This window comes from Hydra vulgaris, chromosome 09, assembly GCF_038396675.1.
Source record: "Hydra vulgaris chromosome 09, alternate assembly HydraT2T_AEP".
Lineage (NCBI taxonomy): Eukaryota > Metazoa > Cnidaria > Hydrozoa > Anthoathecata > Hydridae > Hydra > Hydra vulgaris.
In genome coordinates, this window is record NC_088928.1 from 56,195,495 (window position 1) to 56,211,485 (window position 15,991).

The 15,991-nt window shown below is 28.0% G+C and overlaps 1 protein-coding gene across 2 annotated transcripts in view; it reads left to right on the forward strand.

The window, feature by feature from the left end:
• LOC100214375 (LDLR chaperone boca) overlaps positions 1–11,319 on the forward strand; it is a 28,135-nt gene extending 16,816 nt beyond the window's left edge. The window contains exon 3 of one of the 2 annotated variants that reach the window (XM_065806110.1): positions 11,093–11,319. In XM_065806110.1, coding sequence (XP_065662182.1) covers positions 11,093–11,255 — 163 coding nt within the window. In that variant the 3' untranslated portion in view covers positions 11,256–11,319. Of the gene's footprint in view, positions 1–10,100; positions 10,260–11,092 lie in introns of those variants that run through there. The other variant, XM_065806111.1, reaches the window with a different exon arrangement.
• Positions 11,320–15,991: the final 4,672 nt, after the last annotated feature.

Genomic DNA, 15,991 nt, shown 5'->3' on the forward strand with positions numbered 1-15,991 from the left:
AAAATAATTTTTATTTCCAAAATAAATAGCATTTCTAAAATAAAAAGCATTTCTAAAATAAAAAGCTTCATGCGGAATTCCTCTGGAATATCACAAGCAGCTGGCCTCAGAACCATCAAACTAGGACAAAACAGAATAGGACAAGACAGAATGAGTTGCTTTGCTACTACCAATTATAAACAAGCAAAATCCTATAAGTAGTCAAAAACAAGTGTTCATCATTGGCAGGAAATGATGTAACTTTACATTCTGTGCCAATAGATGTAAAAAACCGTGAGTCTTGTTCATGAAGCTTTTTTTATAATTTTTTAGTAACATTTTATTTTATTTTATAAGAATTGTAAAAAAAAAAATTTTATTTTAAAAAGGTAGTTTACTAAATTTTTATTAAAACATTGTAGAAATTAGTTTTAATTTCTGACAACTAGGATCAATATGGGTAAACTATGAAAATCATTCTTTTAATAGTCTGTTTATCATGTTTTATAAGTATTTTCAACTAAAAACCAAAGAAATATTGCAATTTCATTGAGCAAGTTTTGACCACCAAATCTAATAAAATTGGCATTACCTAGGATGGTAAAGCACTTTAAGAGATAATACATTATGTAGTAAACGACCAATGTTGATATTTGACTGGAGCCAGGGCTGGGTTTGTGATCGGCTGCATAAACATTTATATATCCTAAAGTATATTTTTTTATTCAAAATTCATATTATATTTTGTATATATATGTATATAAGCATCATTTTGATCAACATGATAATCATAATCATTATTACCATCATCATCATCATCATCATCATCATCATCATCATCATCATCATCATCATCATCATCATCATCATCATCATCATCATCATCATCATCATCATCATCTTCATCATAATCATCATTATAATCATCTTCATCATAATCATTTTCATCATAATCATCACCATCTTTTCTTTCGGCAAATACTACACCATATAAATACTAAAGTTTATATAAATATGAAAGGATATTGTATGCCAGCATCTTAATAAATAGCAAACATATATGTTTATGTCCATAATATGTATGCATAAAGCGCATCTCAGAAGCTTTTATTACTTCTGGACTAAAAGTTCAATTTTAAGTCAAACCTCATTCTACCCCATATTTTTCACCATCTTGAGCAGTCGCTTTGTTGATCATTTATTTCATCTTTTTTACAAAAATATCTCTCTTAAGAACAAATATCATTATATTATTCCAAGAAGCCAATGCTAAAAGATCCTCTCTAATGTTAAGCTATGTTGTTCTCAGTTTACTTAATCTTGTATGTTATATCAGATGTTAAGTTCTAGAGACTTTAGGTAAATCTTCAACAATGTCATTAACTAAAGTAAGTCTAACATTTAATCTTATTAATTATATAATATTTAATATTTAATTTTTAAAAAGTGCTAAATAAGTGGTTCCAATATCTCAAAACTCTAGAAAACACTTTTACCTTTCTAACTATCCTACGATTAGTCTTCACTCCGTTTTTAATTTCTTTTTATGAAGGTTTTGAGATTATTAAATTATTTCTTACTGACTGAATTAATAAAATTATTCTTGAAGGCCAACACTTTTCTTTATTTCAAGTAACTTTAAAAGTACCACAAGGTATCTTGTGGTACCCTTAAATCTTTACTCCTGTATGGTTTCTTATCTACAATATCAATCTTCATGAAAATTTAACATCTAAAGTGGCTTTATTTGTTGAAGACTCAACTTTATACTCTTGTCTTGACAAAAAATCTTCACTTTTTGATTGCTTAGAACAAGCAGCTGATTTTTAATCTGATCTCTCTTCTGTAACAGCCTAAGACTTGCCGTGGCTTATGGATTTAAATTCTATACTTTAAATCTGCAATTTTTGTTAATCAACAAAACTCATTTATTTACTGCAAAAAAATATTGCAATAATGTTGGTATTCCTATATTGATAAATAGCAACCCTCTTACTCTCAGACAAAGTCTCAAAACACATTGTAAATGTAATGTGGTTGTGGTGTAGTGGTAGAGCGCTCACGTCATAAGTGAGAGGTACCGAGTTCAATCCCAATCATGTGCCTGGTAGTACCGTGCTTAACATGTTTCTCTGCGCAGCGGCCTTGGTTGTCAAGGTTTGTGTTTTGGAGTTACATAGTTGAGAGAAGGTTATAACCTAAATTAAGTAGCCTCCTTATCTGTAGTGGCGTATTCAGCCTTCCGGAGGTGAATTAGCATTAAAAAAAAAACAAATAAATTAGACCTGCTTTATCTGTCAAGCTTGAGCCACTCTTCCATTGCTGTAAGATTGCATTTCTTTCTTTTTTCTACAAATACAATCATGGTCAATGCTCAAACAAGCTATCATCTCTATGACGATAAACCAAAACTCATTCTTGCTTGTTTCTTATTCAACAAGTTGCATCCTTTTACTGTATCTGTCCCTTCATGCTCTAAAAGCTTTTATTAATCCAGTTTTTTTTCTTGCACATTAAAAAAAACCTTATAACTATTAGCCATCTTCATGTTTTTCTTTTATATACAACCTACAACTTTTTAAGTCTTTAATTAACCATTTCCTAGTATTTTTACTTATTCTCTTTTTTAAAGTAACTCATAACTTAATAGTGGTTGCTTGCAATCTTGTTGGAAGTAAATCAGAGTTTGAAAATATATAAGTATAGCCAGTATTTAATAAATAGTAGATGCATAAAATTGTAATATATAAAGTATTATAAATTTTTTTCTAGCCTCGGCTATCAACCCCTGCTAAATCTTATAGGTCAGACGGGGCCGGGTCTGAAAAAAGTCTAATTTTCAGTCGGGGCCGTGGCCCCTGTCACTTACTAACATTATGGTTAATAACTTTGTCTTTAGTTCTTAATTGAGTATGACAAGGACCATTTCATGTCAACTCAGCAAGGATATGTTACTCTATGTTTTGGATTTTGCTAATTTTTACATATGTTTTAGAAAAGTTTAAGTTCATTTTTATTTATTATTTTAGATTTTTAAATTTATGATGCTGATTGTGAGTTGCTCCTTTCGGTTTTAGAGATTTTTTAGTTTTAATTTTATAATTTATGTTGGTTAGCATATTTTGCTACAGGACTTTTTGTCGTTAAATAGCAATATTTAATGAACAAAATAAGGTATAACTTGAAATTTGTATATAGACAGTCTTCCACATAGCCGTTTCAAATATCAATTTTAGTAGGGAATGGCGATGTATCGTTTGACATCTTTAAATACGCTGATGCATCGAACATGATGCATTGAATGAATTATTGTGTTTGATGCATTGAACATGATTTTTTTAACAATTCATCGTTACATGATGCATCGAAAGACTGGATTGTTAAACGATGCATCGAAAGAATATAAATAAAATATAAAACAGCTAGATTTAAAAATAAAATTTTATTTAGTTATTGTCATTTGGTATTAATCATCTACAATAATGGCAAAGAAATTTTACAACAATTAATAAAAATAAAAATTTGTTTGGGAAATTAGTATACCTATAAAATTGTTCACACCATTCGTTTTCTTGTATAAGTTGAATGTAGCTTCATTCAAAGATATCTTGTTCATATTGTACCTTCGCCCAATACCATGCAATGTTGATCCTTTGTAACGTGGATCCAACATGTTTGCATATGCGTATTCTAAAACTGTAGCTCCACATTCGGAAACCTGTCATGCATTTGCAACAAGTAATGATCAGCGACTTCTTTCATCATGGGGTTCATATGATATTGAATGCAATTGATCTTCCAGATCAAAGAGTTTTGGAATGATATGGACTTCTGAAACCTTGTTCTCTGAACTTGCAAGGTTGGATAGTTCTTCAAACTTTTTCAATAGTTCAATTATTGTCCTTAACTGTTTAATCTCCTCTTCATCTGGTATTTTGTTTACTAGTTTTTGTGAATCAACTTTTTCTGCTGCAAATTTGATGGCAGGCAGTAGCTTATTAATTGGTGGAGCTCATTGTTCCATCTGGTTGAGCAACTTTGAACTAGTTTTTTAATTGTAATATCTGGAGTTTTTGATGCTTCAACAATTATAAATCCTTTGACTTCTGAGAATGATTGAAGAAGCCAACCAGTCCTGTCAGGTTATCACTCAAATCTCTCGACAGCGCACATCTTTTCCAGTTTTTTTCTTATTTGCTCCACCATCACATGTTATTGTTGTGCGCACATTTGGTCCTAAGCTTATCTCTTATGAATCCATCCAATCTTTTTGTGATTTTTTCCAATGAGTGCATGCCAGCAAAATGCTGTAAGGTGACCAAAAAACGCTTCATTCGAAAATCCAAATCAATGTAGTGCGCAGTCATAGCAATGTATGCTGCGTTGGTGGTCTTGTTGGTCCACAGATCAAACGTGAATGATATTTCATCCAGATGAGGTTTGTCTTCATTAAATATTTTATTAACTGCTGCCTTCATTGCATTGTATAAATCCAGTATTTTGCTACGTGAAACTGTCCTTGAAGAAATCGACTTATACTGTCCTTTTGCACATTTTCACAAAGTATTTAAAGTCATCGTTGTTAACTACATCAAATGGCAGCATGGCACTTGATATCCACTGCATCATTGCAGCAACAACTTGAGTCTGTTCATTGTCATTTCTAGACCATTCACTTTTAGGGAATACTTGCTTTGTTGGTGTTTTGTTGCCAAACATTTGCTCTTTTCTAGACTTTTTCCTAGCTGGTGTTCTGACTGTGGCTGCTCTTGATGGCCCAGCACCAGAAGAGGACTCAAGTTGCTTTCTTGCTACTTGTGTTTCATAGCAGGGTTTGTGCTTTGTCCTAAGATGTTCTCTCATCCCTGTTGTGCTCCCACTAGGCACCTTATATTCCTCGCCATATTCAATGCAGATAGCTCTGTTTTTTATTGATCTTGATAAAATAATCCCAAATTAAAGAAACTTTTGGCATCTTGAAGTGAAAAGAAAATAGTTTAACTATATTACACATGGTTTATCGTACATCCAAAAATCTATCTATATATCTATCAAAGATTAAATCAATAAATCTATCATCATAAATCATACGTTTAAAATCATGCTACATCTAAAAGAAATATTAAAAAAAAAAGCCTTCCTTGTTGATTTTAGCTTATAAGTACAAGATTGTTGTAGAAAATAATTACTGATATGTGTTTTTTGAATGACGTAAAAATTTAAAATGAGCAATATTTATGTTTCTTAATTATAAGTGTCTTAATAGTGTGTCTTTTTTAAAAGGCGTTTAAGTTAACAATTTACGATTAACAATACATTAAATGATCTATTTAATTTAACGATTAACGATTAATAATACATTAAGCAATCTATTAATTTTTAGATTATCAATACATTAGACAATCTATTTACTTTTTTAGAAAAAGTATATAGATTGTCTAATGTATTGATAATCTTAAAATCAATAGATTATCTAATGTATTATTAATCGGAAAAAGTTTTTCCAATGTGAAAGGTAAAGGCTTCATAAGGAACATAATCGTAAATCGAAAAATAACTAATTTAAGTAACTATATGCCATTTTATAATTTTTCTTTATATAACACATCATTAATCTTTCCAGTACATTTTTGTTAGATGCATTGAACTACTCATCGCTTATGATATATCAAACACAATGAGTTGTTCAATGCATCATTTAACGATACATTGCTGCTAAATTTTAGTTTTTTCAGAGCACTATAGCTGTATAATATATTTTTTGGAGTACTTTGATGGTTAAAATGATGGTGTCACCTCGATAATTTTTTTTTTTTTACCTCAATCAATTTCTTTCACAACTTAAAGCATAGGTTTGATACCTAGGTTTTAAGTTATGAACATCATTTTTTGTCTTTTCTAAATAACTTTTTTGTGTGAATCTTATTCAAATAGCCAGCATAAAATTTTTTTAGGAATTAAAAGTTTTTTTTGAGATCCTTTTGCGGTCAATTATAAATTTATACTATTTATATTATTATATGCTTCTTTTTTTTTTTTACTGGAGTGGGTTCAAAGTTGCGATGGGGTATAATGAAGCATTTTTTTTTAAACCCTACTCCCCTCCCTCAATTTTTTTTTTTCCAATTTTGAACTCATAAAGACAAGTGACTGGGGCCGTGTGGATGCATAAGTTGAATTTTATAATCTTCATCTCCTTCATCTTCCTTGCTTATGACTCCTTTTTTAAAAAGAAACTCTTATACAATAGTAAGAGCATCTTTTTCCTGGCAAGGTTCTTGCCATAGTAAACCTTGGTTTTACTTTCTTTATTTGTGTTTTATAACTCATTACAAATTTAATGTTTTTTTGCATTGGTTTTACAAAATTTAAACATAGAATTATAGCTTTGATCATATTATTCTACTTCTTTATTTATATCCTTTTATAACAACTGTAACTCTTCCATGATAACTCATGTTTTTCATCACTTGGAAATGATGATGGATCTAAGAGGTGTTGTCTTTTTGTTAAACTCTGGTTGTGAAGTCAACATTATGTTCTAATGCAATAAAACACTTTTTCATAATTTAAATTAAAAACAAAAGTTTTTTAGAAATAACATTCATGTTATTTTTTTTTATAAAAAGTTATTTACTTTATTTGTATTTGTCATATTATATGATTTCCTTTTATACATGATGGAAAGCTTAAAAATATTTAATAGACTTAAAAAGATTTTCCTAGTTTTGTTACGACTGTTAACATTGGTCATACTTATTTTAAGTGAAAAAATGGTCAAAATTTTATTTAAATACATTTAAATAAACTAATACTGAAAACATCTACATTTAAAAAATTTTATAGATTTTTTTTTTATTGATTGTGTTAAAAAGAAGCTTTTGACTGATGCTTGGTTATGTTTAACATAAAAAAATTGAGAGGGAATTTAGGAAAATACCCCATCATTCCATCTCTCTCTTTCCTCTCGAACTTGTAGCATAAAAGAATTTTTTAGAAATGGCAAAAAATGCAATAATATATTTTGCTTTAAAAGTGATATCTGGTACTTGTTATACTTTGGTACAAGTTGTTAAAGTGCCACTTAAAAAATTATCAAGGTGACATCATCATTTTGACTTAAAAAATTCTGAAATGTATGCCTTTATTATTTAATTTGTATGGTCCTCTAAAAAAATCAAGTTGGTATTTGATTCCATTATGTGCCAAGCTTCAAGTTAATACCTCATTTTGATTATTAAATATCTAGTTGCATTCTCAAACTTTCAGACATTTTTAATTTTTAATCATTTAAAAGTTAATAAAAGATCTAAATTATAAATAAGTGGCTTTTTATTTTGCTGATTAAACAAGGAATGACCCACAAATATTATTTTTACATAAATAAATGGACATTATTGTTTAGGGTTATTATTTTTTTTGATCAATTTAAAAACAAAAATCAATTATTATTAAAAGCTTATTATGTGTTAGTAAGTGACCAGGACCTCGGCCCTGGCTAAAAATTAGACTTTTTTCGAACCCGGCCCTAGCAAAACTATAAAATTTAGCAAGGGTTGATAGCCAGTGGCTGAAAAAAAATTTATAATACTTTATACATTATAATATTATGCTTACATTTACTATTTATTAAGTATCATCATATATTTATATATTTTCAAACTCTAATTTACTCCCAACAAGATTACAAGCAATCACTATTAACTTATGTGTTACTTTAAAATAGAGAATAAGTAAAAATACTAGGAAATGGTTAGATGTAGACTTGAAAAGTTGTTGATTGTATACAAAAGAAAAACATGAAGATGTCTAAGAGTTATAAGGTTTTTTTGATGTGCAAGGAAAAAAAACTGGATTAATAAAAGTTTTTATAGCATGAAGGGACAGATACAGTAAAAGGATGCAACTTGTTGAATAAGAAGCAGAGCAACAATTAGTTTTGGTTTATCATTATAGAGATGATAGCTCGTTTGAGCATTGACCATGATAGTGTTTGGAGAAAAAAGAAAGAAATGCAATCTTACAACAATGGGAGATTGGCTCAAGCTTGGCAGATAAAGCAGGTCTAATTACATTTACAATGTGCTTTATCTGACTTTATTTGAGAGTAAGAGGGTTGTTATTCGTCAATATAGGAATGCCAATATTATTGCAATATTTTTTTACAGTAAATAAATGAGTTTTGTTGTTTAACAAAAGTTGTGTGTATAAGGTGAATGAATATATTTAAAATTTTTGCAGACTTTGGTTATGATCATAATTTTTGAGTTAGTGTTAATCATAATTAACACCTAATTACAGTAAATAAATGAGTTTCGTTGTTTAACAAAAATTATGGATTTAAAGTACAGAATATAAATCCATAAGCCGCTGCAAGCCTTAGGCTGTCCCTGAAGAGAGATCAGATTTAAATTCGGCTGCTTGTTCTAAGCAATAAAAAAGTGAAGATTTTTTGTCAAGACAAGAGTATAAAGTTGAGTCGTCAGCAAATAAAGTCACTTTAGATGTTAAATTTTCATGAAGATTAATATTGTAGATAAGAAACAATACAGAAGCTAAGAGTTACTTAAAGTAAAGAAGAATGTAGGCCTTCAAGAAAAACTTCATTACTTCAGTTATTAAGAAATAATTTAATAATCTCAAAACCTTTATATAAAGAAACTAATAACAGAGTGAAGACTAATTGTAGGATAGTTGGAGAGGCCAAAGTGTTTTCTAGAGTTTTGAAAATTTACCAAAAATTGAAGAGAGTTCTAGAGAACAATTTTTCAAGACTATGATGTAGATTTTGTCTGAAGCACAAACTGTAGAAGTGTTTAACAGTTGGTTAATTTATTTAACTGGCAGGATGAGTATGGCCATTAGATTCAAGACTTATAACTCTGCTTTATTATTTATGGGGAGAAGTAAAAAAATCAGACCCATGAATTAGAGATGTTAGACTTACTTTAGTTAATGACATTGTTGAAGACTAACCAAAAGTCTCTAGAACTTAACATCTGATATAAGATACAAGATTTAGTAAACTGAGAATAACAGAGCTTAATATCAGACAGGATGTTTTTACATTAGCTCCTTTAAAAGGACATTTGTTCTTAAAAGAGATGTTCTTGTAAAAAAGATGAAAAAATGATTTATGTTTAATAAAACAACTGCTCAATATGGTAAAAAATGTGGAGTAGAATGAGGCTTGACTTAAAATTGAAGAGTAGGAATAAAAGCTTCCTAGATGCGTTTTATGCATACATATTACGGATATAAACATATATGTTTGCTATTTATTTAGATGCTGGCATACAATATCCTTTCATTTTTATATAAACTTTAGTATTTATATGGTGTAGTATTTGCTGAAAGAGAAGATGATAGTGATGGTAATGATGATTATGATGATCATAATGGTATTTATATATGCATACATATACAAAATATAACATGAATTTTGAATAAAAAAAGTATACTTCAGGATGTATAAATGTTATGCAGCCCTGGTTTCAAACCTCGCCCCGGTTATATTTTACTAAACTCAGCCTCTGCCCTGATCAAATATCAATCTTGGTCGCTTACTATTATGTATTGTGACTTATGGGAAAATTTTCATAGAAAACACAAATTTAAGTCTTTCATTTGTTTCACACTCTACTAAACTTGTTCTAAGGGTTTGACACCTGTCTCTATTATATTTTCAGTATTGAGCTTTCTTGAAACCGATTTTTAACATCCTTGTATCTGTAAAGATCAAGCATATATCTCTGCTCAGCTGTTATCTTTACAGGGCTATCTTCCATCTATTTATATTTCTTATCTTGGGAGCCTTTGATCTTAAGAACAAATTTCTCAAAGCTTTTGTCATTTTGAATTGTCATGGTGTTATTTATAATATGGGTAACATTTAATATAAGTAACATTTAATGTAATTTTAAATGTTGTGCAAAATAAAATGCGACAGTTTTCCTGGTTTGCTTAAAAAGTTTGCACATGATTTTGTGATTTTGTTATACATGTTTTACCAGAGAAATGAAGAAAATAAGAAAATAAATTTCTTTTATTGTGATAAAAAAATGAAATCATTGAAAAAATTTTTTCTTGAAAATTTAATATTTTAAATTCAATTTATTTAGAATTACTCAATTGGAATGGCTATAATCAAGAGTTACAATGAATAAGCAATTATAAGAAAACTAGCTGAACATAACTAGAAATGAAAATTTGAAATAATTTTACAATGCAACATAAAAATTTTTGATTCTTTGTTTATATAATCTTGATGTGGTCATCATCATCAATTCATCATCAATTATCAAATCTTTTGGAATTAAATATTCAAAAAAAAAAGATTAACAAGTTAGTTTATCTGTATATTTTAAAATTCCTTAGTTCCTTATTAATTTACAAGAAAAAATTTAAATTGCTAAACGTTAATATGCTATCTGTGCTATATGCTGCTTTAGTAATTTCTAAATGTTATATGTTATTTCTGCTATATGCTGCTCTGGTAATCATTTTATTGTATAGTTAGGAAATCAATGAAATTTGAGTTATCTTAAAGTTCATTAAAAACATTTCATAATTTCACCAAACTTTGTCCAATGAATAAATAAAGATAACAATTTTATGTTAAATATTAAAGAAATAAAGTTAAAAATAAAAATAATCACTAAATTTTTAAATGCACCCTATGACACCCGGTATGAGCAGGGTGTACAAATATAAGTGTCCAAGTGAATGTAGTTTATAAATGTATTTGGATTTAATTATTAATAAGGTAACCCGAAAAACAAAACAAACAAAAAACACACTTTAAATGAGCTTTATTTTTATTACATCCGCTGTTTTAAAGCTACAACACACAAAGTTATTTTTATACACTTTGATACAATTATTTTTAAAACAAATGGTTTTATTAATAATTTAAAATTTTTAAGTTTATCGTTATAGTTATTAAAATAAAAATACTATTGTTAATAGATTATATAAAATACTTTATTAAGAAATTTCATAACCTATTTTCACTTCAACAAAAGTTTAAGAATTATATATTTTTATTTAGATATTTTATACTTAATTTTGTATTTTACTAAGATGTCATATTTTTTTTTTAAATTCTATTTAGATACGTCATATCAGACAACCGTGTTTTGTTTCAGCTTGAAGATGGTAGCCAAGCATTTGAAATAAAAGATTACCTAACATCATTAGATACTTGTGAGAGCGTGTCATTTGAAAATTTGAATTTTCCCGGAAAAGGAGCCGGCAAAACAAAACTCGAGCTGTGACAATATTTTGTATAAATTTTTTAAAAGTCTAGCTTTTCTAAAGACAATTTAAAATTATCGTTAAGTTTATTTATCCTATTAGCCTTTATAAGATAAAATATTTCAAAGATATATTATTCTTGTTTAGAAATAGGGAGAGTAGGTTAATGGCGAACGCAGGGTAACTCCGAACATGGTCAAAACGGTATAATAGAAAAAGATATTTGACGATTTCTTTTAAACTGCTGAGAGGGGGTCCTATGTTCAGTTTCAGACGTGCAGTAGTGTAATGAAGTTGCGACTGTTGTTCACGCTAAATTGACCTTAACTTTTTCTGATTATTTCAAAAAACTTTTTTTCTTGAGAAACATTTCTGTTGTAACTACTAGGGATATAAAACCACTCCTTTTTTTGTTGTTGTTGCATAGTATCACAATGAAGGAGTTTTTAACACGTATTATATTTTAGGTACGTTAATATAACCTCAATAGATTAGTTGTATTTTAATTGTCTGGGTCCGTGGCATAAAAACGAATTATCTTAGTGGGGTATTTTCGAACATCTAAAGTATCAACACATGAACGTCAGGCGGTCAGAACATTAAAATTTCCAACTTTTTTCACATTTAGTTTTAACCAATAAATTGTTCAAATGTTATCTATATACCTAATTTGCTTTATTTTATAAAAGTTGCTTTTTAGGGTTTGTGACTGAATAGTTAGACAAAACGATAAGCATTAAAGTTTCGAATAACTGGAGTCTTTAATTCGCATTCCCGCGTAGATATTAGCCAATACTGAACAGACGAATCTAAATTTATTGTTTTTGGATCATATGGTAAACAGTTAGTCCACATACCACCAACTAAAGAGTTTGACCCATACTACAATAAAAAAAAACTGTTAAAATTGGTGGGGGTAGCATAATATTGTAGGGATGTTTTTCACCATCTGGTATTAGTCCTATTTTCCTAATAACAGCTACTATGACTGCAAGTATTTATTCTAATTTAATTCAAGGAATTTCTTATGCTGAGAGTAACATCATTGTTTTAGATATTTCAGCAAAATAGCGATCCAAGCCATGCAATTTTTTTTTGCAAAGAATAATAGAAAATTTAGGGGTTAACCCAAATGGTGTGAAGTGATAAATAAACCTTTTGCAAAATAAATTATTTCTGTTATTATTCTATTACTTTTGTTAACTAGTTATTAAACATTGAATTTTCTTTAATTTTTTTTTATATATAAAACTAAATTAGCCATTTCTGCACATTTTTTTCCAATAAATTTCCAGCTACTTCAAATAAAGTTGTTAGTTACATGAGCGAAATTGATGTGGACTTAATAATTTTTAATTTATAGGCATAAGGTATAAGTAATAACACTAAACTTTATAAAAACAAAAAAAACATTTAACGAAACAATATTAATTTCCAAAAGCAATATAATTCCCAAACAATATTTAAAAAATTTTAAAATAACTAACTAAAAACCGCTGGCGGTACAACAAGGTATTTCAATTAGCACTTTATAAACTCCAGTAGTTTCACTAAATATGTCTTTATTTTAAAAAAGCCTGGCTGTATTACCATCATTAGAATTCCCACTACCACATACTCTTGATTGATCTACAACTATTTCAAGTTTATCTATAAACTTTTTCTAAATTATACCCTTTTGCTCCATTACTGAATTCTCAGCTTCTAAAGATCTTTTTTGCAAAGATTTAATTATAATTTTATATGCAATAAGCATTTAAAACATCTAATCTAAACAAGCAAGTTTGAAAGACGAAGCTGGAGACGTGAGTGGCATGCTTTTTTTAAATCACAATTTCTATGTTATTAATTTCTCAACACGCTTAACATGACTGACTAAAATCAATTGCGTTTGATAAGGGAGTCTGCACCTTTTCATCAATCATGGTGATTTCGATATGTTTTGTATTAGAAATTTTTCGTCCTTTGAAAACACCAATCTATGATGATTGGTGAAAGTAAACATTTCGTATAGAAGTTTACTTTTACCAATCAACATAGATTTAGTTTCTTTTTTCAACTCAAAACTCAGAAGGCGACAATAAATGGTAGATATTGGCCTTAAGTTTCATAAAATGAATTTTTTTTATCATTTTTTATTTTTGTACTTGTAATTAGCTCTAAAAGGACAACGCAAGTCAAAACAAAAAAAAAATTTTAAGTTATTTATTTTTGATAAACTTTATTATTTGTTCGATATGTTTTATAATCTATTTACAAATAATCTGTCGACTCAAATTCAAATTAAAAGGTTCTGGTGGAAAGATTGGTTTATTACCATTCAAAATATATGAATTAATAGAATGTAATATAAAATAAACTTAATAAGTATAAAATAAACTTTTACATTAAGAATCTATGCATATATATATATATATATATATATATATATATATATATATATATATATATATATATATATATATATATATATATATATATATATATATATATATATATATATATATATATATATATACAAATAATTAATTTTTTGATGAGATTAAAAAAATAACTACATGATTTTTACTACTAAAAGTTTCATGCGTTTAGCAATCATCAGGTAAAAAATACATTGATTTTTTCGTTAAAAAATAGGTGTGCCATGCTAGACAAGAATAAAATGAGGATAGAAAACTAGGAAAGAATAATTTCAGAATAGAATGTTTTATCATAGAAATAAAGAAACCTTACTAGAAAAGAATTTTTACAAAAGAATATTTTTTGGCAGAAATTTTGAAAAGAAACTTGAAATACTTTCTAAGAAAGAATTATTTTTAATAAACGTAAACAACTTGCTTGGAAAGAATTTTATTTGATAAATGCGAAAAACTTGCTAGGAAAGAATTTTATTTAATAAATCTAAAAAACTTGCAACGACAAAATTTTATTTCATTAATCCAAAAAAACTTGCTAGGACAGAATTATTATTTATAATAAAAGTGAATCACTGATGAATGATTCAGAAATTTCAGATAATCTTTATTATTTCACAAAGATTTTGTTAGAATTAGATTATACTTATTTAACATTTATTCAATTAAAAATCATAACTGTAATTACCAAATTGCGCGCAAATTCTTTCTTAAAATTTCTTTGCTAGCACGTTTTTAAAATTTCTTTTCAAAAACTTCTTTGCTAGTACGTTTTTCCAATTTTCTTTGCGAGAAAGAAAATGGCTTTTACTTGTGCGATTTCTATCCTAAAAAAGTCTTTGCTAGCAAGTTTTTCATTTTTCTTTGCCAGAAAGGATATATGTATTTCTTTCTTCTTTTCTATCCTTCAATTATTCTATCCTAAAAAGTAATCCTGTTTTTTTCTATCATAGCAAGAATTTTCATGTTTCTTTCCTAGAAATGCTTTCCTGAATTCTTGTCTAGAACCGGCCACCATAAAATATATTCAATAAACATCGTGGCGTTCAAAAACAATTATAAAACTATAACTATTTGCGAGCGTGGTTTGGTTTTTTAATCTTTGGGCTCGTGGTTGTCAAGCAAGAACTTGTTTTCGTGACGGTACTTATAAATAGTTTCTGTTTTTTTATTTAATAATTTTTGCTTTCCTTTGTATGATATTATGCAAAGTTTTTCATGAAGGCAAAGCAAGCATTTTTTTGTTACGTTGCTGTAGGCGGGGACTTGTTGAACTATTGACTAAGTTAATTTTGGTGTTATTTTTAAGTTTTCTTTTATCTGCCATATATACTTTCAAAGGGTGGTTGAATTTTTATTTGTGAATGAGCGTTTGTGGTTAACCCATCTTTTCTTCCATTCACCTTCTGCTAGGCCAATATATACTTTTTCTGGGGTGTTAGGGGAAGATATTATACATTTATAAATAACATTAGAGGCTGTACATATATATATATATATATATATATATATATATATATATATATATATATATATATATATATACATATATATATATATACATATATATATATATATATATATATATATATATATATATATATATATATATATATATATACATATATATATATATATACATATATATATATATATATATATACATATATATATATATATATATATATATATATATATATATATATATATATATATACATATATATATATATATATATATATATATATATATATATATATATATATATATATATATATACATATATACAGTATCGGACAAAACGAGTGCAACCAAATAATGCTAATTTAGTTTCTTTATATAAAAGTGCTGCATTTTTTCAATTTAGAGAAATAACTATGTAACTGTTTAGAGACAAAGTTCTTCAAGTTTTATTCATCACAAAGTTCATTATTTGTACACGAAAGTTAATAAATTAATCAAAAGTATTAAAAAAAGTTGATTTTCTTCGGACAAAACAAGTGCAACTCGACAAAATGTTGACCAAGCTGTATTTCGCTATCAATATTTCGTGGCGAATCCTTTGTTGTCGATCACAGCCTTGCATCTTCGAGGCATAGATTCGATCAGGTGGTCAATGAAACTTTGTGGAATCGCTGCCCAGGCCTTTTGGATTTGTTCAAACAGTTGATCCTTATTACGAACACCTTCACGATTAATTGTGCGGTTGACGATCTCCCACAGGTTCTCGATAGGTTTGAGATCCGGAGATTGAGACGGCCAATCCATCACCGATAGGTGGTTGTCTTGAAACCACTGCTTGACTACTTTTGCAGTGTGTTTCGAATCGTTGTCTTGCTGAA